This window comes from Thrips palmi, unplaced genomic scaffold, assembly GCF_012932325.1.
Source record: "Thrips palmi isolate BJ-2018 unplaced genomic scaffold, TpBJ-2018v1 HiC_scaffold_2, whole genome shotgun sequence".
NCBI lineage: Eukaryota > Metazoa > Arthropoda > Insecta > Thysanoptera > Thripidae > Thrips > Thrips palmi.
Window position 1 is genome coordinate 2,785,117 of NW_023144629.1, and position 23,459 is coordinate 2,808,575.

General features: G+C 48.1%; 4 protein-coding genes across 5 annotated transcripts; 1 reads left to right on the plus strand and 3 right to left on the minus strand.

Annotated features, from left to right (window-relative positions):
* Positions 1 to 5,595: 5,595 nt before the first annotated feature.
* On the minus strand, positions 5,596 to 9,812 carry LOC117647767 (phospholipase A1 member A-like). The gene is made up of 7 exons (XM_034389669.1): positions 9,722 to 9,812; positions 7,921 to 8,101; positions 7,213 to 7,376; positions 6,577 to 6,855; positions 6,221 to 6,418; positions 5,913 to 6,120; positions 5,596 to 5,773 (listed from the first exon to the last, which is right to left on the minus strand). Exons 1-7 carry the CDS (start codon positions 9,774 to 9,776, stop codon positions 5,713 to 5,715), a joined length of 1,146 nt encoding a protein of 381 aa, XP_034245560.1. The 5' UTR covers positions 9,777 to 9,812; the 3' UTR covers positions 5,596 to 5,712.
* On the plus strand, positions 7,543 to 20,717 carry LOC117647766 (BRO1 domain-containing protein BROX-like). 2 transcript variants are annotated; one of them, XM_034389668.1, is made up of 8 exons: positions 7,543 to 7,816; positions 17,901 to 18,104; positions 18,187 to 18,282; positions 18,379 to 18,557; positions 18,645 to 18,820; positions 18,912 to 19,147; positions 19,234 to 19,399; positions 19,480 to 20,717. In XM_034389668.1, the coding sequence occupies exons 2-8, from the start codon at positions 17,935 to 17,937 to the stop codon at positions 19,585 to 19,587; spliced, it is 1,131 nt and encodes a 376-aa protein (XP_034245559.1). In that variant the 5' UTR covers positions 7,543 to 7,816; positions 17,901 to 17,934; the 3' UTR covers positions 19,588 to 20,717. The 2 variants fall into 2 exon arrangements, with proteins under 2 accessions (XP_034245559.1, XP_034245558.1); XM_034389667.1 differs by lacking the exon at positions 7,543 to 7,816 and adding an exon at positions 17,438 to 17,657.
* Positions 10,246 to 17,233, minus strand: LOC117647764 (myoneurin-like). The gene is made up of 3 exons (XM_034389664.1): positions 17,055 to 17,233; positions 16,309 to 16,400; positions 10,246 to 16,223 (listed from the first exon to the last, which is right to left on the minus strand). Exons 2-3 carry the CDS (start codon positions 16,322 to 16,324, stop codon positions 14,848 to 14,850), a joined length of 1,392 nt encoding a protein of 463 aa, XP_034245555.1. The 5' UTR covers positions 16,325 to 16,400; positions 17,055 to 17,233; the 3' UTR covers positions 10,246 to 14,847.
* Positions 20,655 to 23,359, minus strand: LOC117647763 (mRNA cap guanine-N7 methyltransferase). The gene is made up of 9 exons (XM_034389663.1): positions 23,128 to 23,359; positions 22,869 to 23,019; positions 22,309 to 22,789; positions 21,980 to 22,236; positions 21,678 to 21,859; positions 21,386 to 21,562; positions 21,201 to 21,312; positions 20,982 to 21,114; positions 20,655 to 20,908 (listed from the first exon to the last, which is right to left on the minus strand). The coding sequence occupies exons 2-9, from the start codon at positions 22,974 to 22,976 to the stop codon at positions 20,868 to 20,870; spliced, it is 1,491 nt and encodes a 496-aa protein (XP_034245554.1). The 5' UTR covers positions 22,977 to 23,019; positions 23,128 to 23,359; the 3' UTR covers positions 20,655 to 20,867.
* Between the last annotated feature and the right edge of the window lie 100 nt (positions 23,360 to 23,459).

Here is a 23,459-nt window from a genome sequence, read left to right on the forward strand (position 1 = left end):
CCACGGTGGAAGACAGGAACGCTCGCACACATCGCCGCGGAGAACGGAGAGAGGGAGAGAGAAAGAAGTGAGTGAGACAAGGAGGCCCGTCGTCGCCCTGATTATTCCTTCTTTCTCATTGACCTGTTGCTGAGTGTGTGCGCACACAGTGTAGGGGAAAAATTAAAAATGCATCGCGTTGCAGCGGGTAATCCCGGGACGGTTCTCAGCGCGGCCAGCAGACTGATTCCGAGAGTGGTTTTCGTCGCTCTGTCTCTCTCGCACTCACGCGGGGGCCGCGTGAGTGCGAGAGAGACAGCGACTCGGAGTCAGTCGGCCGGCACGGACTCCGCGGCGAGGAGATGGGGCTGGCGATAAGCGTCGCCTCCCCAAGGAGTTAACATTCACATTAGCGGGGGGATTCCTGCTAACTTGTTACTTAGCCGGGCCGCCCCGCCCCGCCGCTACACGGCCGCGCGCCGCGAGCTTGCATGCTTGTGGCGTGTACACTGCAGAGGGCTGTTGCCGTCGTCGTGCAGCGCTGCACTGCACTGCAGCTCGATGCCGAGCAGTGTCTTCCGTCTCTCTCGCACTCACGCTGCACTTCGTGGCGCGGAGCGGGAGCGAGAGAGATAGAGCGGCGAGGCTACCAACCGAGTCCGGCGCGCCCACGTCGTCGCGCACGGAGCGCGCCGGGTGGGCAGGCAACCCAACTGGCGCCCCAGCGCGCGGAGCGCCTGCAGGTAGGCCACCCAACCGCCACCACCACAGGGGCGGCTCAGGCAACCCTTCCACCACCTGTGCGGGGCTGCCTCTCTCTCTCTCTCTCTCTCTCTCTCTCTCTCTCTCTCTCTCTCTCTCTCTCTCTCTCTCACACACACACACACACACACACACCACACACACACCTACACACTCTCGCGCGTGACCGGGAAGATGGATTTTGCGCCGTTTCGCCACCAGCGACATTATCATCAGCCGAGACATCTGCGGACTATGCCGCGCCGCGCCGTGCCGGCACCAGTTGACGTGTGATGGCGGCGGCGGGAAGTGGATGCGGTGGGAGTGGGAGTCAGTCGGGTTGGAGGTGATGGCAGAGCCTAGCCGGCCGAGGGAGGGAGGGAGGGAGGGAGGGGCGCAGAGCGAAGGGCGGGTGAAGGGTGAGAGGGGAAGGGGGCGGGAGGAGGAAGACGGGGTAGGATGTGGTGGCGGCGGAGTGGCTGCACTGACAGCCCGCAGGATGGATGGCAGCGCGGGAAACATATTTCACGGCCGCGCGGAGAGAGGGCGGCACAGCACGGGCGCGGCGTGGCGTGGCGTGGCGCGGCGTCGCCCTGACATTGTGGCTTCCGCGGGAACGAGACAAGCAAGCACCACTTGCACATCGCATGAGTTATTTACAGGAAGCTGTAAATTAACACAGGGCATTACCGCTCAATAGATAGGCGCGGGGCTGCGTTGCGGGGGAGCTGCACACTGCGAGTGCGCCAACTATGTTTGACTGATTCCGAACTGTCGCTCTGTCTCTCTCGCTCCCATGGAGCTGTCCCTACGGGTGCGAGAGAGACAGAGCGACAGTTCGGAATCTGGCTACTGGCTGGCTCGCGCGGCGCGTAGTTTTGGACGCGTCCCGCCTCGCGGCTCGGCCGACCCGATGAGCGTTTGTATGGGACGCGGGGCTGGGTGGCTGGCTGGTGCAGCTCGCATAAATCCGCAGTCATTTCACTCCCCCTTCCCCCTCCCCTCCCCTCCGCCGGAAGTTTTTCCGCAGTTACACCGCCACATAACGCCGCGCCACTGTCCGACCTCGCTCCCTAGTCCTCTAATTTATTAATAGCATTTATTTATTTTTTGTCGCGGTGGGGATTTGATCCGCCCCATCAAGACCATCTCGACGGCCTGCAAACCGATGCGGTCGTTTTCGTCGGTCTGTCTCTCTTTCGCACCTGCGCGGGAGGCCCCGTGAGTGCGAGAGAGACGGAGCGTCGAAAATGACTCTCGGAACGGCGGCTGGCGGCTGTCAGTCGCGCGCGGATTACCCCGAGAGGACGATTTACTTCTATGTCCGCCTCGCCCCCCGCCTGTCAGCCCGGCCGTCGCGGCTGTCCCCGCCAACGACGCCGACGTCTCCGTTGTTGTGGTGTTGACGGCCACCTTGACGGACGGCGTGACATCGCGGATTGCCACGCGAATGTGGCACGGTGCGGCGGTGACGCGGGCTGCTGGGGCGGGGCGGGGCGCTACACTCGAAGGGCGCGGTCGTCACCGACACGGTCGTCGTCGGCGTCCTCGAAACGCCCCCACACGGCGCGCGCCCCCGCGCCGTCGCCAGCCAACAGAGACTGAGTCCCCCGTCATCGCTGTGCCTCTCGCACCTACGCGGGCCGCCCCATGAGTGCGAGAGAGACAGGGCGACGAAGGTGACTCTCAAAACCCTGCAGCCGGGGTGGGAAACGGGCCGCGACGGCGACACCCTCGGACGGTAATACATCCAGTTTGCACAATCATTTGATAATGAGTTGTGATGATGCCCCGCTCGGCTTGCAGCCCCGCCCCGCGGCCCGCGGCCCGCCGAGACCGCATGTCACTCGGTGTGTCGCGGCCACACAATGCCGCGACCGCGTCACACACACACACACACGAAGGGGGAGAGACATACCCCTGCACAATAAACTTCAAACCGAAAACTAGCCTCGGCCACCATAAAAGCTGCAAGTCGAGCGCGGAGGGGTGCGTGCAACCAGCAGACCGATTCCGAGAGTCGTTTTCGTCGCTCTGTCTCTCTCTCTCACACCCTCGTGGGGCGTCCCGCCTAGGTGCGAGAGAGACAGAGCGACGAGAAAGCGAACCCCTCGGAATCGGTCTGCGGGGAGGCTCGAGGCACCCCGCGATGAAAAGACGCGAGAAGACGCGTCGTAGAGGACTCCGCGGCGGGAGGGGAGGGGAGGGTAGGGGCGAGGGGGATGTTGGCACGGCGACGTGTCGCACTCAGTCACTCCCTTCTTCCCCTAAGCTACTTAGTCTCGAGTTGCTCGCTTATCATCGGGGAGGGGCAGAGCCGGGCAGGACCTGGAGGCAGGACCAGGACGACACAAAGCGAGGCCGGCCGCGCCGTGGACGTCCGGGGCGCGCGTTGGCGACACCAGAGAGACAGCGGCAGAGGCGGAATGAAAAAAAAAGAGGGGGATGAAAAATAGTAATTTTTTTTTAAAACGCGGAGGGAAGAAAGAAAGGAACACCGGAGCCGCCGCGAGGCCGAGCGGGGATGTCGCGGGCTGTTATTACCGCAGCGTCAAACACATTTTGATCCCGGACGACGGCAGAAGGGGAGCGTGGCCGCCGTATGAAAAACGCGCCGGGGTAATTGAAAATGTGTGCGAAACTAGACACGTCCCGCGCGTCCCGTCCTCCTGCAGGCCTGTCTCTGTCTCTCTCGCACTTGTGGGGCGTTACAGACGTTCGATCGCATTTGCACAGTGCGGTGTTCGAATACCGGCATCTCAAATTTTTTTCGATTTCCTTTCTTTTGTGGAACGGTTCGAGGCCACCAGAGCGGAGCCGTGTAGAACAGTCCCACACGTCGGGGGTTCGATTCCTAACAAACATTAACATTTAATTTTACTGCCTCGCCCAGTGTGGTTGAAAACCGTGACTTCAGCCAACGAACTGCATGTGCCGTGATGGTCTAGGGAGTAGAGGCGTCGCTTCTCCGTGCTGAGGTCGGCGGTTCGACTCCCCAAACTTCTTGTGAAATTTTGACCGGGTGACCCCTGTTGATGAGAGGAGAACCGTCTGCTGACTGATTTCGATCGGCGCCTCCACTGGTCTTCCGGCCCACTGTGCGGCCTGCCCCCCAATCACCTACACCCCGAAATTTGTGCTGAAACGGGCAGCGCTGTCGCAGGAGAGGTAGGCGGCGCGGCGAGCGCCCGGCAGGTCGGCAGTCCGGCCACTCCTCTGCTCGACGGGACTGCATAGCTGGAGCTTCGCAGGCGCTACGGAGAGGACCAGTTCGTGTTTTTGTTGTTGTTTCTTCTCGGCAGCGCGTACCCGGCGTGTGACACGACTCCGCGCGACGCGACGCCAGGCCGCATTATTTTAACGCGCCCCTTCCTCTCCGGCGGATGTAAAAGGAACAGAAACGGGGGGATAAAAAAGGTGGCGGTCGCGGCTCGGCGGGCTCGGTGTCGATGTCGCGAGGGCGCCCGGGCCGTCACACAGTGGGCCAGAAGGCCGGTGGAGGCGGCCGAAACTCCAGACGCGTGCAGAGCTCCAGAGTCGCTAAACAGGCCTCGAACCGAACGTGTGACCCCACCAATGGATTCCTCGTTCGGAGAGCAATCCATTGGTGGGGTCACACGTTCGGTTCGAGTCCCATTTAGCGACTCTGGAGCTCTGCACGCGTCTGGAGTTTTGGCCGCCTCCACCGGCCTTCTGGCCCACTGTGCGTGAGTGCGACGGAAAGACTGGGCCTCCTTGGCGGCCGTCGGCGCGCACCGCGGTGCTTCCCCTGCCTCGGGAACACGATCTGCGACGCCACTTTAAAAGAATGAATACGGAATGCACGGCGGGCGAGGCGCCGCGAGGCGCGCACCTCGCCCAGTGTGTATCGGCGGCTGAAAAAAGTGTTCCCCAATTTGTTTTGTTGAATTTTAGATCCCTGTCCCTTTCTATATAAAATACTAAGTCAGTCTCATGCAAAAGAAAATTCGGCAAATTACCTAAACGGTATAATGCATCTTCAGGGGTGGGTTACAAAGTCAGCTGCCTCACCATAATATATGGGATTTATGGGGGTCGCATTCTTTTGCAAGTGGTACAGTAGTACCGTTTTTACAGTGTGGTCTGAGTGCAAACGGTCGTGACGTCCGTGGCACCTGGACTGGAAACTTGATGCGATGCCCGTCAAGTCGCGCGCAGAACCCTTTTGAGCCCAGGGAAACTCCGAGTCTGCGTCTGCGTCTGCCGCGGGGTAGCGAGGCGTACGTTGGGTTGCCTGCCTGCCGGGCGGCGCTCTCGAACTCGGGTGCGTTGCGGGCCGAGTCCAGCACACTGGCCGCGAGAGTCCTTTCCGACGCGCTGTCTCTCTCGCACTCGTGGGGCGTCCCCTGCAGGCGCGAGTGAGACAGAGCGAGACTCTCGGAATCGGTGTGCAGCGGACCGCCTCTTGTGTACTAATCGGCGAGGCTGTCGGATGCAGGGCGCCGAAGCCGAGCCGAGCCGAGCCAAGCCGCCCCGCCGCGTCGACTCCGAGAACAACAACTGCATCAAAGAGCTGGCCAGCGCGGCGAGGCCGTGCGGCACGGCGGCCACCTCGGCGCCCCGGGCCACCGGCAGCACGGCAGCGGCAAAGGCGGAAAGTGCTCGCCAAAGCGGCGGCCAGCAGAGCGATGATGATGATGACTTCAAACCGGAGCCTTTCGTCGCTCTGTCTCTCTCGCACCTGTAGGGCGCGCCACATGAGTGCGAGAGAGACAGAGCGACGAAGACGACTCTCGGAATGAGTCTGCAGCCGAGCCAGCCGGGCGGAAGCACGGAGGCAGTGGCGCGAAAGGGTGGGCGGGCGAATTCGAGGACTTGGCAACGTAGAGGCGAGCCGCTTGTGCGGCCGAGAATTGTTTATTGTTACTTTTGACAACAACAATGCAGAGAAATTAATGAAATCAGTCTTCGCTGAGTGCGCGGCGTGCACGCTCCACGCGTAGCAGCAGCGACGCGGCCTTGAGCGTGTCCTCAAGCGTCGATCCTGCAGGGTCGATCGAGCCGCAAGTCCAAGCAGTGGGTACCGCGCCACCTGGAGACAACACAACAACACTCGTAGGGAGGTCGGGTCAAGTGTAGAGCGCTCTCTCTCTCTCTCTCTCTCTCTCTCTCTCTCTCTCTCTCTCTCTCTCTCTCTCTCTCTCTCTCTCTCTCTCTCTCTTACACCCCACCTGTCGATGGAGGTCTCGGTGAGCTTGACGGCGAGGGGCGGCCCCCCGGGGACGCGGTTGCAGGAGCCGTCGCACGCCACGGCCGTGGTCCAGGCCGCCGAGGCCGTCGGGGCGGCCGTCCGGCGGCGACCCTGCGCCTCGCGGCCCCAGTCCTGCACCAGCTGGGCGTAGTAGCACACGCTGAGGAAGTGGCTGCACCGCATGCGCGCTGCGGACGAAGACGCACTTCAGTTGGCACCCCTATACCGACAAAGCTTGGCGGCAACCCGCCTCCACCGGCCTTCTGGCCCACTGTACGCCGTCCTCACCGAATCGCGTTCCTTGGTCGCAGTTGGGCTGCAGGCGGCCGCCGTTGAAGCAGAAGTTGGCGAGGCCGACGCCGGGCTCCGGGTACTCGCCGTAGAAGCCCATGTTGGTGTGGAAGGACTGCACCACCCTGGCGTCGCTGGCGGACAGGTCCTCGTCGCCCAGGAGCCGCGACACCTGCGGCCTGGCGGGGTCCAGCGCTGCGCGTGGGGGACACCATCAAGTGCGTCAGGCACGAGACTCGACCGCCGTCTCTGACATCACCTACAGCAGACTGATTCCGAGAGTCTCGCTCTGTCTCTCTCGGCCCCATACGGGACGCCGCATGAGTGCGAGAGAGACAGAGCGACGTACTCACCGACCACCTTGTTGAGGCGCAGCGGCAGCAGGCGGCTCAGCATGCCGCAGATGTGCGCGCCCAGCGAGTGGCCCACGCACGTGGCGAGGCGCGTGTCGGCGGCGGGCAGCGCGTTGACGCCGAGGCCCGAGGCCAGCGTCGCCTGCAGCGCGGACAGCACCTGCGCGCCGCACGCCGCCGCGGTCCGCGAGTGCCTCACCGCGTCCGCGTAGCACGGGTAGCGCGCCAGCGGGGACCAGTCGAGCGCCAGCACGTTGAAGGCGCCCTGCTCCAGGTACGCTGCCACCGGGTATTCAAGGGTCAAGCAAGCACCGGACAGTTTGGATTTTCCGAATTTTCGTTTGCACTGTGAAAATTCTTGTCGTCACTTGATGGCAGTTTCAAGGCTAATTTGCTCCTCTTTCCTTTCCATGAGTTTATTTTATGAAAACTGCCATCAAATTGTCATGAAATTGTCATCGAGACGTCATCACTTTCTCATGAAATTGTGATCGAAACGTCATCACTTTGTCATGAAATCATCATCTTTTTGTCATGAAGTGGTCATCATTCTAAAGCGACGACGAATACGCCATCCCCTGCATGTTTTGCCATACAATAACGAAAACTTTTGACAGTGTGGCGCCGTGGTCTCACCGTCGCGCAGCGTGCTGAGGGGGGCCTTCTCGGCGCCGCCGTTGAAGCCGTGCACCAGGAGCACCGTCCGCCGCCGCGGATCCCAGCCGCTCCAGCGCAGCCAGCCCGGCCGTCGCGGGTCCAGCACCTTGCGCCGCGGGGGCCACCTACAGTGCAGGCCCATACTGACTCCGAGCACTGCTTTCGTCGCTCCGTCTCTCTCGCACCCATACGGGACGGAGTGCGAGAGAGACAGAGCGACGAGAGCGACTCTCGGGATCAGTGTGCTGGAGGCAGTCGCAGGCAGTCGCGCCGACGGAGGCCGGCGTCGGCAGTGCGAGCCAGTGCGAACGCCTCTCCCCGCCACGTCACTCCGTGCCGCGCTAGCCTGGCAGCCTGGCTGGCGGCATGGCGTTCGTCAAATTGTGCAGTGCAGTGCCAACCCAACGCCATGCGAGATGCAACCCTCGGCTTCAACTTGAACGTGGTGTCCAGTGAAACCGTCAGTGTTTCCCATCGACGGATTCCACTCGGCCGTTCGGACCGCTTGCGAAGAAAGCAGCAGCCAGGGTGAAGGCGGCCGACGGCCGACGCCAACGCCCAAGCGACTCCTCCACTGTTTACCGTGAGTAGCGGCCCGACCCGCCGCCCGTCGCGCCGACGACACGACAGCGTCGAGTGGGAGTGGTGTTGTTGTCTCTGTTTGAGCCGCTGTCCCCCTCGGCTTACCCGGAGTACAGGTGCACGGTGACGTCGGGGTAGCAGGGCGGCGCGGCCGCGTTGGAGGGCGCGAAGACGCGCGCCAGCGTCCGGCCGGACAGCAGGCCGTCCAGCATGCAGCGCCACTGGCCCGCCATCAGCTGGCCGAAGCCGCGGTCCTGCGCGTGCAGGTCCTGGACGTAGGGCGATCCTGGAACACACCGTGGGTTTGCCGCGGGGGTGGTCAAACTCCCGGACGCGTTTTGAGCTCCAGAGTCGCTAAATGGGACTCGAACCGAAACGACAACGACACGGCGCCTGGCCAGCAGGTTGGCTACAGTTTGGAGAATTTGGGGGCCGCGGGTGGGTGGCTGTGCCTGCCTGGGCTGTGCCTGGGCTGTGCACACAGACCCACTTTGCGGAGGCGTCGGAAAGCAAACTCCGGCAGAGAGTGCGTTCCGAACGAGGCGTGTAAAGCCGCGGCTAAACAAACCCCGCGAACGGTACACCCGAAGCAATGCGAAGCAATGCGAAGCTGCGCGCCCGAGCGGGCTGCCGAAGCCCCGTACAAGTTACCACTGTTGTGCGGGTAGCTGTAGATCGGCGAGCTGCGTCGCTGTGCTTCGCCTCGGCGGACAATGCCCAATGGGATCGCGAAATCAGTCGGACGAGGTGGTTGGATCACAGACTGTATCGCACGGCAGCAGTGCCTCTGTCTCTCTCGCACCCGTTCGAGACGCCCCTCGAGTGCGAGAGAGACGACAGCGACGAGGGCATTGTTCGGGGAAGTGGTGGCGGAGTCGGGAGTTTGAATGCATAATGAGCAAAAGGGGACCGCGGCCGATTCATGGCCAGTCAATGACTGTCAATGACTCGTAGTGAGACAACCCCCCCCCCCTCCCCCACTTTCCTCTGTCTCCTTTCCCCTCTTCTTTGACCCAAGGGCAGATCCAAAATCGAATCCAAAAACGGGTCCAAAAGGGGAAGGGGCCTCATGGGTGCGAGAGAGACAGAGCGACGAAAACGACTCTCAGTCTGCAGTCTCCGAGTTCCGCGCGGGGAATCAAGTCGGTAGTCTGTGCTCCGCGACACTGCACACTACACACCTCCTTTGACACAGAGACGCCGCGACGCGTTACGGCATTTGGTGCCCTTGCGTCACTCGAGGAAAAATTTCGGGTTGGTCCCCGAACCGTTCATTTCCACGAAACCGCCGCCGCCGCCGCCCCGGAGCCCGCCCCCGGCCGGCGCCGGATCAGGTGCCAAAACCGCAGACGCGGAGCAGAGGCGGGGGCGGACCCAAACACGCGGAGGACATGAGCCGGCGGAGCGGCGAAGTGGCGATGAAAGGATGAAAGGGACACGCGACAACGCGGGCCGCTGGTTCGGCCACCGACACTGGTAAAATTAAGTAAAGCGTAACATTGCGCCGAGCATTGCGCGTTTTGCATTGCCTGGAAGCGTATAGTTGTACCGCTTCAAGTAAGTAGTAGGTCTTCACGCGTAAGTGTATGCTTGAATGAAGCGTAGAAGTACGCTTTAGTTTTGCCAGTGCAACTCGAAGCAAAACTCATATCCCCCTCCCCTTGCGAGAGATAGAAGAAAGCATTCGACAGATTAAAACAAACATAGTGAAAGGACGGTGTAAGTTCGATGGGCATTCCCTCGTGCTTCGTATGTTGTACGTCGGCTGCATCATGAGCTGACACCGAGGGGGACAGTTACTTCCCACGTTAAATGTGCACACATTCAGGTGGCAAATACGCCAGAAATGTTGCTCATTCCCTCAATTTTACAGTGGGTCGTCCCTCCTCGAACGCCACACACTCACCTGGCGGCGGCAGGAGCAGCAGCACCATCCACAAGGGTAGACGGAGACGGCCCATGGCTTCATGGTGCTCGCGGCGTTCGCGACCCGTGCCCGTGACTAGTGCAGTGACGACTGCTTGTCGGCGCCTCGGAACCTCGAACCGTTCCCTTCCGTTCCGTACCGCCGGGCCGGGCGGCTCCCAGAGTCTCCGCTTCCAGCGTCTCCGCGGCGGCGCGGCGCTCCGCGGGGCAACCTCCAGCCAGCCTCCAGCCAGGGCGGCCGCACCGGCAGACCCTTCTCCCTGGAGCGCGGGGACTGCGGGCTCCAGCCTCTCCGGCAGACTGATTCCGAGAGTCGTTCTCGTCGCTCTGTCTCTCTCGCACCCATACGGGACGCCCCATGAGTCCGAGAGAGACAGAGCGATGAAAACGACTCTACGAATCAGTCTGCAGCCTCCAGAAAATGTGGAGGAGGAGGTGGAGGAGGAGGTTCGTGGAATCAGGGTGGAATGTCAGATACTGATGAAAGAAATTGTAAAATTCAAATTTTTACGTGCACGTCTTTTATTGTCACAGTTATATAGCTTCATATCAGATATCCTCAGTACATTAAAATTTGGCGGTATATCCAGGTAATTATGTACCAATTTGTTTCGTTTTCTTTGATGAAAAATTATTGTCAATGACCACAAAACACTCATACCAATCCAAAGTTACTTTCCATTATTGAAAAACATTATTGTCAACGACCACAAATCACAAACCATCATGTTATGATAATTTGTGCCTACTTACACTTACTGATCCTCACAATCTACATGAAACTGGGAGCAAAGGAACAACCTTCAGAAACAGTACATTTACAAAATGTAACTATAAAATACACCATCTTGACTACTAATTACACAACTCGAAAAATTCACACAGTAGGCAGAGCCTGCGCCATTACAATTACTCTAGTACAAACAATATTGTCAAACACTTTTCCACGCGCATTTTAAACTATGCTAGTTTTCCCTACCAAACATATTGAACATGCACACTTTTGGTTAAATAACAAATACATCCTGTTATTTTCCCACAAGTCTTCTTCTCAACAACAAGAAGAAGAACATAACAATTTACACAGCTATGAAAAACACCAATGCACTTTTAAAAACTTGTAAGGCATGACTAACAGCCAAAAACACATGAAAAAAGAAATCATAACCCATATATATATAGTATATATGTTTTTAAATCCCAGGCAAACAAATAATATTTTAATACAAATTTAAATTGAGTTTTTGCCCTTGTTCTAGTAATGCTTTTCTCCCCCTAAGACATGTTTCACCGTGTAGGTTTTCGAATGTCATAACAAAATGGGGAACTTCTTTCGGGACAAAATTACAGCAGTTAATACATCTGAAGGTACAAAGTTTGTCCATTTAAGGTTAAGTAAGGATCAGACTTATGTATCTTACGACAGCCAATAAGTACAGCAAATTCAAACAATTCATACACTAACATTGACTTACTTTTAAACCAATGTAAGCTTGGAAAATAATTTTGGGTCAAAGCAGTATATAAAGGAACATTCTGGCTCTCAGCCGACTAGACGCAAAGGGTGGGGGAAAAAAAAGTTCTCACACAAGAACACATATAAGCATAAATCTAAATAATATTGCACATCATTTCAAAAATAAGAATTTTCCTTCAACAAAAGCAGCCAAAGGTTTCTTGATGCGGCATAAATTTTCATTTTACTGGAATGAGATAAGACTATGACATGACTACGCACTTTCCTTGGGTAATGACTACCTAAAGCACAAATACTGTATATGGTGGCTTGCTATTCTCAATGCTGGCTCACCACCCTACTATCACCTTTTGAGTGCAACCTTGAAGAGCAGCTGTCAGAATATTAAAGAAAGGACAAACACATTCAGATAGCAAAGCAAAATGAAAAGAAGAAGTTGACTCGAATTGGCTAACACTCCAATACATTTAGCATCTGCTGTTTGGTGAATCAAATAAGAAATAGCATTGACACACACATTCTATAAATATTGAAAATAGTTACATTTAAATGCTTAGCAACATACCATACTATCCAACTTTCCACAAAATAATTGTGTCACCAGTTGAAACCTAAAGCGAAAGAAATTTATTGTCAGTTACTTATTGTCCTTGAAAGGAGAGCCACTATGTCTTTGCTTAGTATGCCACAACACAAGTGAAGTGTAATGAGAAAATAAAACCCTTCACTGTCAGGTATCTATCAATTCAACCAAAGAACACAACATAAAGCTCACAGTTAAAGGTCCAGGCAGAACAGGATCAAGCATAAGCACTTCTGACCAGTGAACAAAGAAATTAAATTATCAATCCATTTTTTTTAATGAAAAAAAAAGAACAACTAAAAACAACAATAACAATAGCATAAGTAGACATCACAGAGGAACATTACACTGCATGAGGCCGCCCTTTTTGTTTGCTAGATTTTTTGAAAAGTTTGCATCAGACACCCTCCCTAGTTTCCCCATTTTGACAAAAATATGACACTTTCGGAAAGTTGGACAACTCCCCATATGTTACAATTTGGCATAGTTACAATACTTCAACAACATAAGAACTTGTTAAATGTACAGGTAACAATCACAATCTCTCACACTTGAGAGTTCACAGACAAAATGGCCAAAACATCATGAGCATGTACTCTGACTCACAACTTTTGCCCAACTTAAAAATTAAAAAGAACAAGCAAACTTAACGAATAAAATTTAATACTTTTCTCATTTAATGAATAAACTCAGGTGTTTATTATTGTCACTGGTTTCATTAAAAATTTTCAACAAAATATCAACTGCTTGAAAAGTAAGAAGCAATCTTTAAAACAATATTGAACTCACATAGGTCTGGTAATTAAGTACATTTAAAAAAAAAAAGTAAATCATTTGGTTGTTCCAAGATGCATCCCAACACAACTTGAACCCCATGTTTTCTCAAAAATTTAAGCATTTGGCAGACACTAACACCACATATCAGTTCAACCTATATGAAATTTGCCCACTTAGCAGAAATGAAGAAAGAGACACGTCAGGGAGTTATAAGCCAGGACAACAGGACGATGAAACAATCATCTTCCCAGATCCTACTTATTTTGACTGAAGGACCTTAATGGCTCTAAAGGCTGAAAATAAAACAATGGAGAACTAATTTCCAAGTAAAACTAAAGAATGTTGTAAAGAAGGAAGCCCCAAAAGCCCTAGCGAAACTTCATGAATTAATCCTCATTTTCAGTCTTCAAAAAATTATGTTTTAGAAAATGTCATCATTTAGTACAACGAAATGTACATATAAGAAATTCATAATACCACGTGAGACTTGAATCTAAGCAATGTGGTCAAAAGTAAAACTCCGTGTTACACATCATGATGTGCGGCTGGAAATGCAAATCACATTAAGCCACTGCAGGCTTTAAGTCCCACATGCCTTTTAAAGATCTGAAAGATGAAAAATAGAACGAACAGAAAAACCTAAGAGGCACAGAGAGATGAATAAAATTTCAACCTAAGGGGGTAATGAGTCTTCAGACAACCAAACAGAACAATTAAAACTTGACGATCTACACATTGGCATAACATTTCGTCCAGAAATAACAGGTACAATTCATAATGTGAGTCTTATCTGCTCATCATGAAACCAGAAGGGAAGAAAGCAAAGCCAAAATAGCACAATTAACTCATGTTTCTAAATAATATACATTTCACAGATATTATTGTCAAATAAATCTTACAATAGTCATCTTTGGTTATCTATTCCCTTTGACCTGAATTATATGAAGCTGTGTTATGGAAATACTTGTATGAAAGATTACCTAACTTGGCTTTCAAATGTAACAAGATGATAATTACAAACATAGAAGAAAACATGGTGACGACAACTGCAAGTTATGAAAGAACTAACAAATTCATCATAAAGCAATTTCATACAAATACTCATTTGGTGTAGCCCTTTGGCTTAAGTTCAACTACATGAGTTGCAACATGTACACATGTACAGCCTTGCTTGTCTTTGGTCTCATCAGAATCGAGGAACTTAATGTAAATCCAACCAAGAACCAAGTAAATATCATTAATAATAATAGTTGACTAATACTGAACCAACTCAACCAAAAATAGTATTCCAGATTAAATTTGAATGATGCACGGACAACAGTGAATGGCATAGGTCAGAAAGGTATGGGCATGGAAGAATGAGTGAGCCATGATGTTTGGGAAGAATCAAGTAAAGTACTTATCCAGGACTATAGGAAGAGCAAATGACATTAACCAAAGAGTGGTTTAAAATACTGGAACTGCATTATGAAACGCTCTGCTATGGGAAAGCCAATCCATGTTGTCCAAATGCACACACATTCAGTCAAGCTAACAGATAAGTGTAACACCCATTAAGTAAATTTAACCACTTTTGTAAACTAAAAAAAAATTGAAACAATAAAACCTAAGTAACAACAACAATTTACAGTCCCTCTGAATAATAATTTTTTTTTAAATAACAGACCACAAATTATAGCACAGAAGTAATAAAAATAAAAATAATACAAATTAACATAAGTGCATAAACTTAAGCAACTGTAGCACAATTGATACTATTCCTTTGGACGAAACATAGGAACAAAATCATAATTCAAATATCCATACACATCTTGAGCAATGGACTAACAACAAACGAAACAACAGTGGACTCGACATTAAGTTTTATCCCAGTGTACAGCTGAAACAAGAGCAAATCAGTTTCTTAATAGGGGTCGAAAAAGAAAAGGAGCTATGCCAAACAAATTTAACTTTATCCAAATTGACTTTGAAATAATTTCTCTTTTTGTTTACAGCGTTAATTTCATTCATAAATACTGTCAATTACATGAAAGAGACCAAGCTAAACCATCAGATTGAATATAAGGAACATAATACAGTGAGCAAATCATCTCGTTTGAGAGTATGAATAGTTAATGAAAGAACAATACCAAACAAAAGTTTTCAACTATGTACTCTCACGATTGTGAAACTATTATTGTTATTGCACATTAAAAACAATGTCCCACTTTGTAGGATGACAAGAGAGGGTATCTTATAAATAAATATAGTTGACATCTATATTCTAAACCTATTGGAGGGCTTGCTGAGCCAAGTTGGTAGGGTGCCATGGCTGTTTCACACGACATGGATCTTGCATTTCTAAAGAAATATTCTTTAGTTTTTGGTTATGATTGTCATTTTCATCTGCACTGCTACGATCATCACCTTCCAGTTCTGGGTCATCTTCACTAATTTCCTCTGTATCATTCAATGGTTTACTTGAAATATCATAAGGGATATCAAGATTTGGGAGAAGAGAAATAAAACTGTCTTTATGCTCTGTAGACTGCAGTTTCAAGGCAATAGCTTCTAATTGACCATTCACAACACACTTTGCACCATTTCGATGATGAACTTTGCTCTCATGCTTTTGAAGCAGAAAATTTCTGGTAAATGAAGAAGGACATAGTTTGCACTTAAATGGCCTTTCCCCTGTATGAATTAGAATGTGCCTTTTTAAATCTGTGGACCAACCAAATACTTTTGAACAAATATGACAGGGGTACTTCTTCTTAGAACCATGCTTCTCTCTCTCAGGACTAGGACACTCCACTGTGGTTAGTGTAGTGTGTTCAGGAAGTTTTGATGACAATTCATGAAGCATGTCATTGTCTGGTCTTGAAATTTTCTTCGGTGCCAATTGCTTTCGGTTGCTGTTCTTTTTTGAGTGATCAAATCTGATCTCATCACTATCTGTGCCATTTTCACAGTCATCAATTGTTACTGTGCAAAGTGTCAATGGATTTATTTCTTCTGCAGCACTTGAACTATCCCAGCTCTCACAAGTATCGGAATAAACCTTTTTGTTGGGAATCGTGGGTGGCATATCAGGAATCAATGCATCTGCAGACCTTTTAACATCCTTCTTTGACACAAGATTTAAGACACAGTTTTCAATTCGCTGTTGCATATCAAATTTGGCAAGGTTTATAGATGCTCCATTGAAAATTTTTGATGATAGTAGTTGGGTGTCTATGTTCCCATTTGCACTGCTGCTGCTGCTGGCACTACTACAGCAGCTACTCTGATTCAAAAGTGTGTCTGATTGGTCTTTGGCATCCAAGTGAAGTTGATCTTGATTTATCGCTGATTCAACATTTTTCTTCAAAAATTCAAGCAGAGGAGTGTTGGACTTACTCACTAGATGTGACTGATTGATTGGAAGAAGCATTGGAGGCCCTGTTCCAGCTCGGTGCACTGCTTTCTTGGGCACAGCACGCTTTGTTGTGCGCTGGAGTATTTGTTCAAGAATGCTATCGCTTTTCTTCTTTTTTGTGGTGGTCGAACTACTTGAAGCTTCAATAGGGGACGCCGATTCCGCAATGACAATGTGCTGAGCAAAGTGAGTAAGGAGGGATGCAGCGGAGGAGAAGTCATCATTGCATTCAGCACACCTCAAAGGTCCTGTGAAAATCAACACCAACATTAACTTCTGAGAAGGAAGACACGTAAAGAACAAGAGAAAATGAAAGAATTCCTTTGCAATTACCTGTGGATGACTGCATCAGAAATATATGTGGTCGGGTGTCGAGCAGGAATGTTGGTACCTCGTGAAGTCAAGAGCAAGCATTAATTTTGGAACTGCAACAAACAGAAAGTACAGCGAACATGAAAATCAAGTATTGCAAACTACATACCACACCACTCATTTTTACATTTTAGTGAAACAGTTCATTGTTTACGTAGTTGTTCAACAGTCACAGTTTAAGAGTGAAAAAAGACAACAATAACTGTGGCACTCAGTATGTTTAAAAGGTATTGATACATTCATTCCCAAGGTCTTTATATTACAATCTTCTCCTCTCTTTGAGAAAACTACAGCTATCATGAGAGCTAATCTGGCGTTATTGCTCCATGCCCGTATTTCGATGAAATTCGTAACATCAATTCTTAGCACCAAGCAACAGAGGCACTTAAGCGAATAGAAATTTTCTAGGGACAGGGAAAAATGAAGACTAGGTAAAGATAACAATGGTACAGTAGAGGTTATGTCGTCTGCGGATGGTGACATTTATGTCGAATTGATGGGTGATACTCCAAACGTAGCCGAGTGTTACCCATTGTGAAAGGTTGAGCCTAGTAATTTATGTTCATTTCCCATTCAACCACAGAAAGATATCATCTGATGTTGAGTACGTGTAGTCCACTCATTTTCCGTCCTGGTTCTCCGGGCTGTCGCCTCCGCCATATTCGGTCGGAAAAACCAAACAGACTGGGACGAGATTGGACACTCACCTGAAAGGTGGATCGAAGGACTTGTGGGTTATGGATGGTCAAATTAAAAAGTTGTCTACATTTTACAGCAACGCTACTAACTGATTATTGTAAACATGACAGCCATATTAGTTAGTAAGGAAGTGACGACACGGGCGACAGACGACAAAAGCAGAAGGCAGCGTGCTCTTTTGTCTTTTGCCCTCGAATGTACTTTGCCTCTTTCGCCATACAGCCAGGGTTATATTCAAGACGTTTAAGACTGTATTTTATCTGGACACAATTATGCTTTTATCGGAGAGAGTCTTCTGATAGATAATTCTTAATCTGTCAGAGGCAAATTAGTGTTCTCTTCGTCAGGGAATCGTCTGCTGTGTTATTGGCAGTGACCTGAAAAGTGGGGGAGAGGGGGAGGGGGAGATAGTGCAAATAAGAACAAGAACATCACAAACACAAACAACCAGCTGTCATTGTTTATGGTCTTTGAGTTTCTGTGTCTGAATTTATTCCAATTTTGGCAAAGATGGCGATGTGGTTTCATCGGAACGTGCTGAAAGCCACGGTGGTGATGAATTTTGATTTCAAGTACATCCAACACGACGTTGATGCCACCAAAGTTGCCTGGTAACTTTCTTGATTGACATGAGTCATGTAACCTGTGTGGCTTTCCTTCCTTCACTGTAAATGGCAACTTTTCTTGAGTGACATTGCTTCATTGTTCATTTCTCGAGCTATTCGTTCATTTAATTTTATAATGACATATTTGCTTTGCCAGTTGTATGTTAAATCATGCCACATTAACATTCTCATTGGTACTCAAGTTGTTTTATTTATCACATTCACTCACAACTTACACTTGCTTTTCAGTGAATTGAAAGCAACAAGGTATAAGCTGTTGGACATGTTACCCGATCCTCGTGGCTCTGGGGCATCTATGGAGCAAGCATTGTCTGCGTACATCGCACTCCTCCAGGGCCTCATAGAAGCTCCCGATGGCAGCGGGGCCCCAAGCAAGCTGCGTCATGCACTTCTTTTCAAATGGTCACACTCTCTTCTCGGCACAAGCCCTCAGTGAGTCACATTCAAGTGTAATTACCAACATCTAATGGAGTGTAATATAACGCTATCTTCTCATTCATTTTTGTGTCCTAAGGATTCAGCAAGATGCGGTTTTTGAGGCTGCAAATATGTTTGTCAATGTGGCTATTTGGTTCATGAAACATGCTTCCACTTTGTGTGTTAAAGAAGAGTAAGCAAATATTCCTCATTCTTTTTTCAAGTAAAAAGTACCAAACTGTGTTCTTCTTCTTATTAGGCTGCCATATTTGTGTTTACCATGTTGCAGAATGAATATGGATGATGCCAAGGAAGTGCATACTGCTCTGCGTCGTGCTGGAGGATTATTTGAAGTTGTTCAGAAAAAGTTTCTGCCAATGCTTCGTGAGAGAGCCAGAGACGGAGGGGATCTGGATCCTCGAGTTGTGAGAGCCTACAGGGACCAGTGTACAGCAGAAGCTCAAGAAGGTTTCGAGAAAAACATTTTTATCTCATCTTTTCCCCACTAATGGGAAATATTTACAAATTTTAAACACCTACTGTCCTCATTTTCAGTGTCTGTGGCCAGAGCTCTGGAGCTGAAACACAATCCAAGCCTGATAAGTGCACTTGCCAATGAAACTGCCAAATTGTTCCATGAGGCAGACGCAGCACTGAGTTCTCTGGATGACAAAGTAGCTGGGCAATGGCGCAAGTACTTGCAGTTGAAGAACCACTTCTACATGGCCTATGTATGACCATGTTTTTTCCTTTGCCACAAGCAGCTTTATGGTTCTGCTCCTTTGTACAATGATAAACTAACTCTTCTGTTCTATCTACCAGTCATATACATACTGTGGTGAGAACCTGCTTTCTCAAGACAAATGTGGAGAGGCGATTCGAGCATTGCGAGAAGCCCAGACGCATTATGAAAAAGCTACAGCCCTTTGCAAAGATTATGCCACCACCAAAGGACCAGCACCCCGCACAGGAAGGCCAGACTACTTTTCTTTCTTCAAAAAACTTGCTTTGAGCTTCAAACTCACTCTTGAAAAGTGTGAAAGAGAGAATGGATTCATGTAAGTAAAATGCCTGACATCATTCCATGTTCTGTTAGAGATAAGAGTCAGAGTACAAAATTTAATATGCCTCTCTTTCATGTTAGATATCACCAGAAAGTACCCACAGATCCTCCTGAGCTAGAAATGAAGGCAACATATGGCTTGGCTAGTCCTGTTGAATTCCAAATGCCCAACCATTCGCCGCTTTGGACACCTGTGGCATTTGCTGCTATTGATTACCCCAAAACATCAACTGATGCGGCCAACTCTGTATGTATATTTTTGTCTGTCTTTGTTTTCTTTCTTGAACCTTATGTCTCACTCTGTACGCATATTTTACTGTTCTTCAGAATGCTGCAGCTAAAGTTGAAGGAGACCTCAAACCAGTAAATGAGGTGAAAATTGAAGGTGTCAATACAGAAGCCAAATCTGATGACAGGAATTGTGTTCTGCAATAGTGTGGGGGTATCTGAGGTGCATGCTGGAATTATCTTTCTATTTGTTACCATGCTTCAAAGTCAGGTGTTAAAAATATTTATTTTATTGACAAAAATTAATGAATAACTATGGTTATGTTATACTACTCCCCTTTTAAAACTTCTTCTTTTGATGTGGGGATTTTTAAAAAAAGTGGGAATCAATTTGCATTTGAAGATTACTTTATTAACTTTCCTATTGTTGGGTTTCATTTATTTACCATTGGTTCCATTCCTGCCTTTCGAATAATTAGCTGAAGAAGTTGCTGCCTCTCATTGAAACGTCTAATCTATGTTGTATTGCTGCACTGGAACTGACATTGGCAGTTGCCTGCAAGAAGACAGTCTTTGAAGAATGACTTCAATTATTCTTGATGAAGGCCAGCTTGGTATATGATCTCAAGGTTCAGTACTTGTACCTTTTTTGTACTAGTTTTATTGGATCCTTTTACTTGTGGAGGAAATATACCGGTAACCAATGTATGTGTCTTGCAGATTGTATTAGAAAAGCTTGGTATTAGCTAATCACTCATCTTTCATTTTGAGACCTGGTTTTAACCTGTACTTTTAAGAACTTCGCCTAGTCATTTTTACTTCCTTTAGGGCAAGTATGAGATTCTTATTTTTATCATGTTTCTTTTTAAATCATTTTTATGTCTATATTTTATTTTGTATTATCCACAAAACTTTGATTCTAATTTACAATTTATTTTACATTGTGAATGAGACTAATAACTAGTCTGCATCTTATTTTTTTTTTTTTTTTTTTTCATGGGTCCAGAGCCCGAAGGCCTGTGGTAAGCAATAATTGTGTTGTGGATAAAGTCCTAAAAAAATGAAGTTACACTAGCATGCTAAATTTCATCTTCCATTGCATCGATTGGATTATAGATGCACTTGGTATGTTCACTGCAACTGCTTCAAAGCTACTCTTATGGTAGTTCATTAACATGTTAAAGCAGCAGCTTCCAAATTGCAAAATGTATCTAGTGATGGTATTATAATGATATGGTATTCCCTATTTTATTAATTAAAATATTGACACAGGCTTCTTTTTTGTGTAAGTTGTGATCAAAGATTTATTGTTTATAATAAAAAACAAAAACAATGCAGGAGACCTTGAATTCATTTGTTTCCTACCTAATATTACATTTAAAAAATAAGGAACAGTCATCTATGTTTCATAGTCATAGTTCATCGTAGACCCCATTACTGACAGACGGTACCAGCATCAAATATTATCAGTTGCCGTTTTTCCTTTATCATGAACTCTCTTTTTCAAACACGAAAATACAATAAAGTGCTGGGGAAAAAAAAAAGGTGATTTATCGACCACAGCTTTGGATAAGTTAAAAACTTTAAACTCGGTTACTTACTTGCAGCTTCCCATTCAGCCTTACTGAGAGTGCCTAGCCGGTTGACCTGTTTGTTGGTATTTAAGAAAGTATCAGCATGTTCATACTGAGAAAGTGGACCCATCAAAGGTTGATCAGGAAATGGAGGGTAGGTCTAAAATTCAGAATGGAGGGAAAGAAATTACGCAGTTCAGACATTTAAATCCACAAAAATCACGCGAAAGCTAAGAATTGTCATACCTCAAGTGCCTGCATTCTTCCCAAAAGACCACGGCCGTTCTCTTTCATGCGCTCGTAAAATGCTTGAAATGGTTCACAACCAATAAATTTCAATCCAAATCTGGATGCAAGTCTAAAAAGATTTTAGAGCATGATTAAATAAATCTAGTTTTAATAAGGTCACAGATAGTGTCACTAATTTCAACCTAATGAATGTAGGAAAATGAACCAGAAATTCTGGGCAATCAACAACTCCTTCCATGTGAAAGTTGTATTGAGCCCCAAAGAGGGGTGGTGGCTCTTCCTCATCGACAGGAGTTTCAAATTCCACTGAGAAAACATCATTGCCAAATCGTTTTCCTCCCGCTTTCCGGACTCTAGATCTAAAGAAAAAGAGAAGAACAAGACATTAGAATCAAAGACAAGACATGCATCTGATTTAAAATTTAAAAAAGAAAAAGATTGTGCAAGAAACGAAGGTAGGAGAAAGGAACTCACATTATAGCGTTGGCATTAGGGCATGAACCAAAAAAGAAGCCTCCTGGCCTGAGACACTCTGAAGCATTGCGCATCATGCATTCTGCTTGAGGTAAACTTTCAAAACAATAATGGAAGGCAAACTGGCAGCTGACCAAATCAAATTGCATTGTCACATCCTCGTACTTATGCCGTAACCTATCCTAAGTTTATAATAATTTTTTTGTTAATAATAATGAGAAGAATTATAATAAACCTAAGAACAGTTGAGGATAAACTCCCAACGGCTCAATGTTTTCAAAAAACACACATAGTAAACATACCTTGGTGCAGTTGGCTACAATAAATTGAGCAGAAAATATAGGGTTGAAGTTTCTCTCTCTTTGAGCACGTTGCCTCATGTCATTGTAACGCTCTTTACATTGTTCAACAGAGGTTGCAGCAATATCTGCAGCAACAAGATGAGTGATCTTGCCCTGCCGCCATTTAAACAAATCACCTCCTTTCCCACAACCCATGTCAAGCACTCTAAGAGTTGATCCTCTAGGCTTGGATTCTCTCACTTTTGTAATATATTCATCTAGACAATGAAACAATGATTACAGTAACAGAATAGGAACACTTAAAGCATCAATTAATATGATCAATCTACCTATTAACATGCTCTTGATCCAGTTGTTGAAGTTGCGAAGATACAAGATGCGGCTCTTACTGCGTTCATCCAACCCTGTTTCTGGCACATTATTATAGTGGGCAGCAACCACATTGCACAAGGTTTTCTGCTCTGGAGAGGCTGACTGCGAAGTAGTTGGGGCGTTACCATCATCTCCTTGCTTCGTTCCATGTGGACTCCTGGACCTAGAGCGGTCACGGGTTTTATTAAATTCTTGAATAGGTTTGTCTTCATCTCTTTCAGTTCGGGTGGTACCATCTTCTTCAGGGTTAGTTCCAAGCGGACTCCTTGACCTGGGCCGGGACCTGGACCTGGACCTGGATCTAGAGCGGTCATGGCTTTTAAAAGATGATTGTGCACGTCGGTCTTTATCTCTCTCAGCTTGACTATAACTTGGCTCAACTTCGTTAGGATTCTCTGATGTCCACGTTTGTTCATCAGAACGGTCTTCATAGAAGTTCTGCAAGCAAATCAACAGACATGAGAACAAACATAACAATGACAACTACCACAAATCTCAAAGTCCATTCTATATTTACCTGTGGTTTAGAATGTGGGGGATCATCTCCAAGAGCCAGAATAGAGTTGACAGCTTCTCTAGCCCGCTCCTCATCGTCTGGTACCAAATAACGATTATGACCCGACATTGAGTTTCAATTCAGCCTTTTGGATTCCAGGATTAGACAACACCTGAAGGGTACACCAGAAAAAGCATCAGAAAATGCAGCGGTACTTCGGGATGATTAGCAATACCTTTGTCTGAATCTGTCAGAATGTCAGAATAGTCGTGCTACTAACCTACACCCAGCAGACGCTCCAACAAACCGAGCCACAAAAAGCAAGAATACTCTTAATACTTAATCTTATCTAAGGAAATATACTCAATAGAGTAGGTAAGCGATGAAAATAATTCAGAAAAATAAATAAATCTTTCTTAGAAAGAAAACTAGACGCCGGCAAAATTGCTTGTTTCGAAAGCGTCCAAAAAATAACGGGGAGTTCGGTCTTCTCGATTTTTCATACCAGTTTACATCCATACAGACAGCTAGTCTCTGTGCAGGGTGGTTGTCTGATTCAAGTTTGTAGTCGTGGAGTATTGCCATCGCAGACGGAACTTCTTTCCTTGAAGA

Bases quoted from the DNA above. Each gene is read 5' to 3' on its own strand.
- LOC117647763 (XM_034389663.1), bottom strand. From the start codon at position 22,976: ATGTCGGGTCATAATCGTTATTTGGTACCAGACGATGAGGAGCGGGCT. The intron at 22,790-22,868 runs GTAAATATAGAA...ATTTGCTTGCAG, and splicing joins CCCCACATTCTAAACCACAG to AACTTCTATGAAGACCGTTC. The intron at 21,115-21,200 runs GTATGACAATTC...TCTGAATTTTAG, and splicing joins GAAGAATGCAGGCACTTGAG to ACCTACCCTCCATTTCCTGA.
- LOC117647767 (XM_034389669.1), bottom strand. From the start codon at position 9,776: ATGGGCCGTCTCCGTCTACCCTTGTGGATGGTGCTGCTGCTCCTGCCG. The intron at 6,121-6,220 runs GTGAGGACGGCG...CTTCGTCCGCAG, and splicing joins CGACCAAGGAACGCGATTCG to CGCGCATGCGGTGCAGCCAC. The intron at 5,774-5,912 runs GTGGGGTGTAAG...TGTTGTCTCCAG, and splicing joins ACCGAGACCTCCATCGACAG to GTGGCGCGGTACCCACTGCT.
- LOC117647766 (XM_034389667.1), top strand. From the start codon at position 17,557: ATGGCGATGTGGTTTCATCGGAACGTGCTGAAAGCCACGGTGGTGATG. The intron at 17,658-17,900 runs GTAACTTTCTTG...CTTGCTTTTCAG, and splicing joins GATGCCACCAAAGTTGCCTG to TGAATTGAAAGCAACAAGGT. The intron at 18,821-18,911 runs GTATGACCATGT...TCTATCTACCAG, and splicing joins ACCACTTCTACATGGCCTAT to TCATATACATACTGTGGTGA.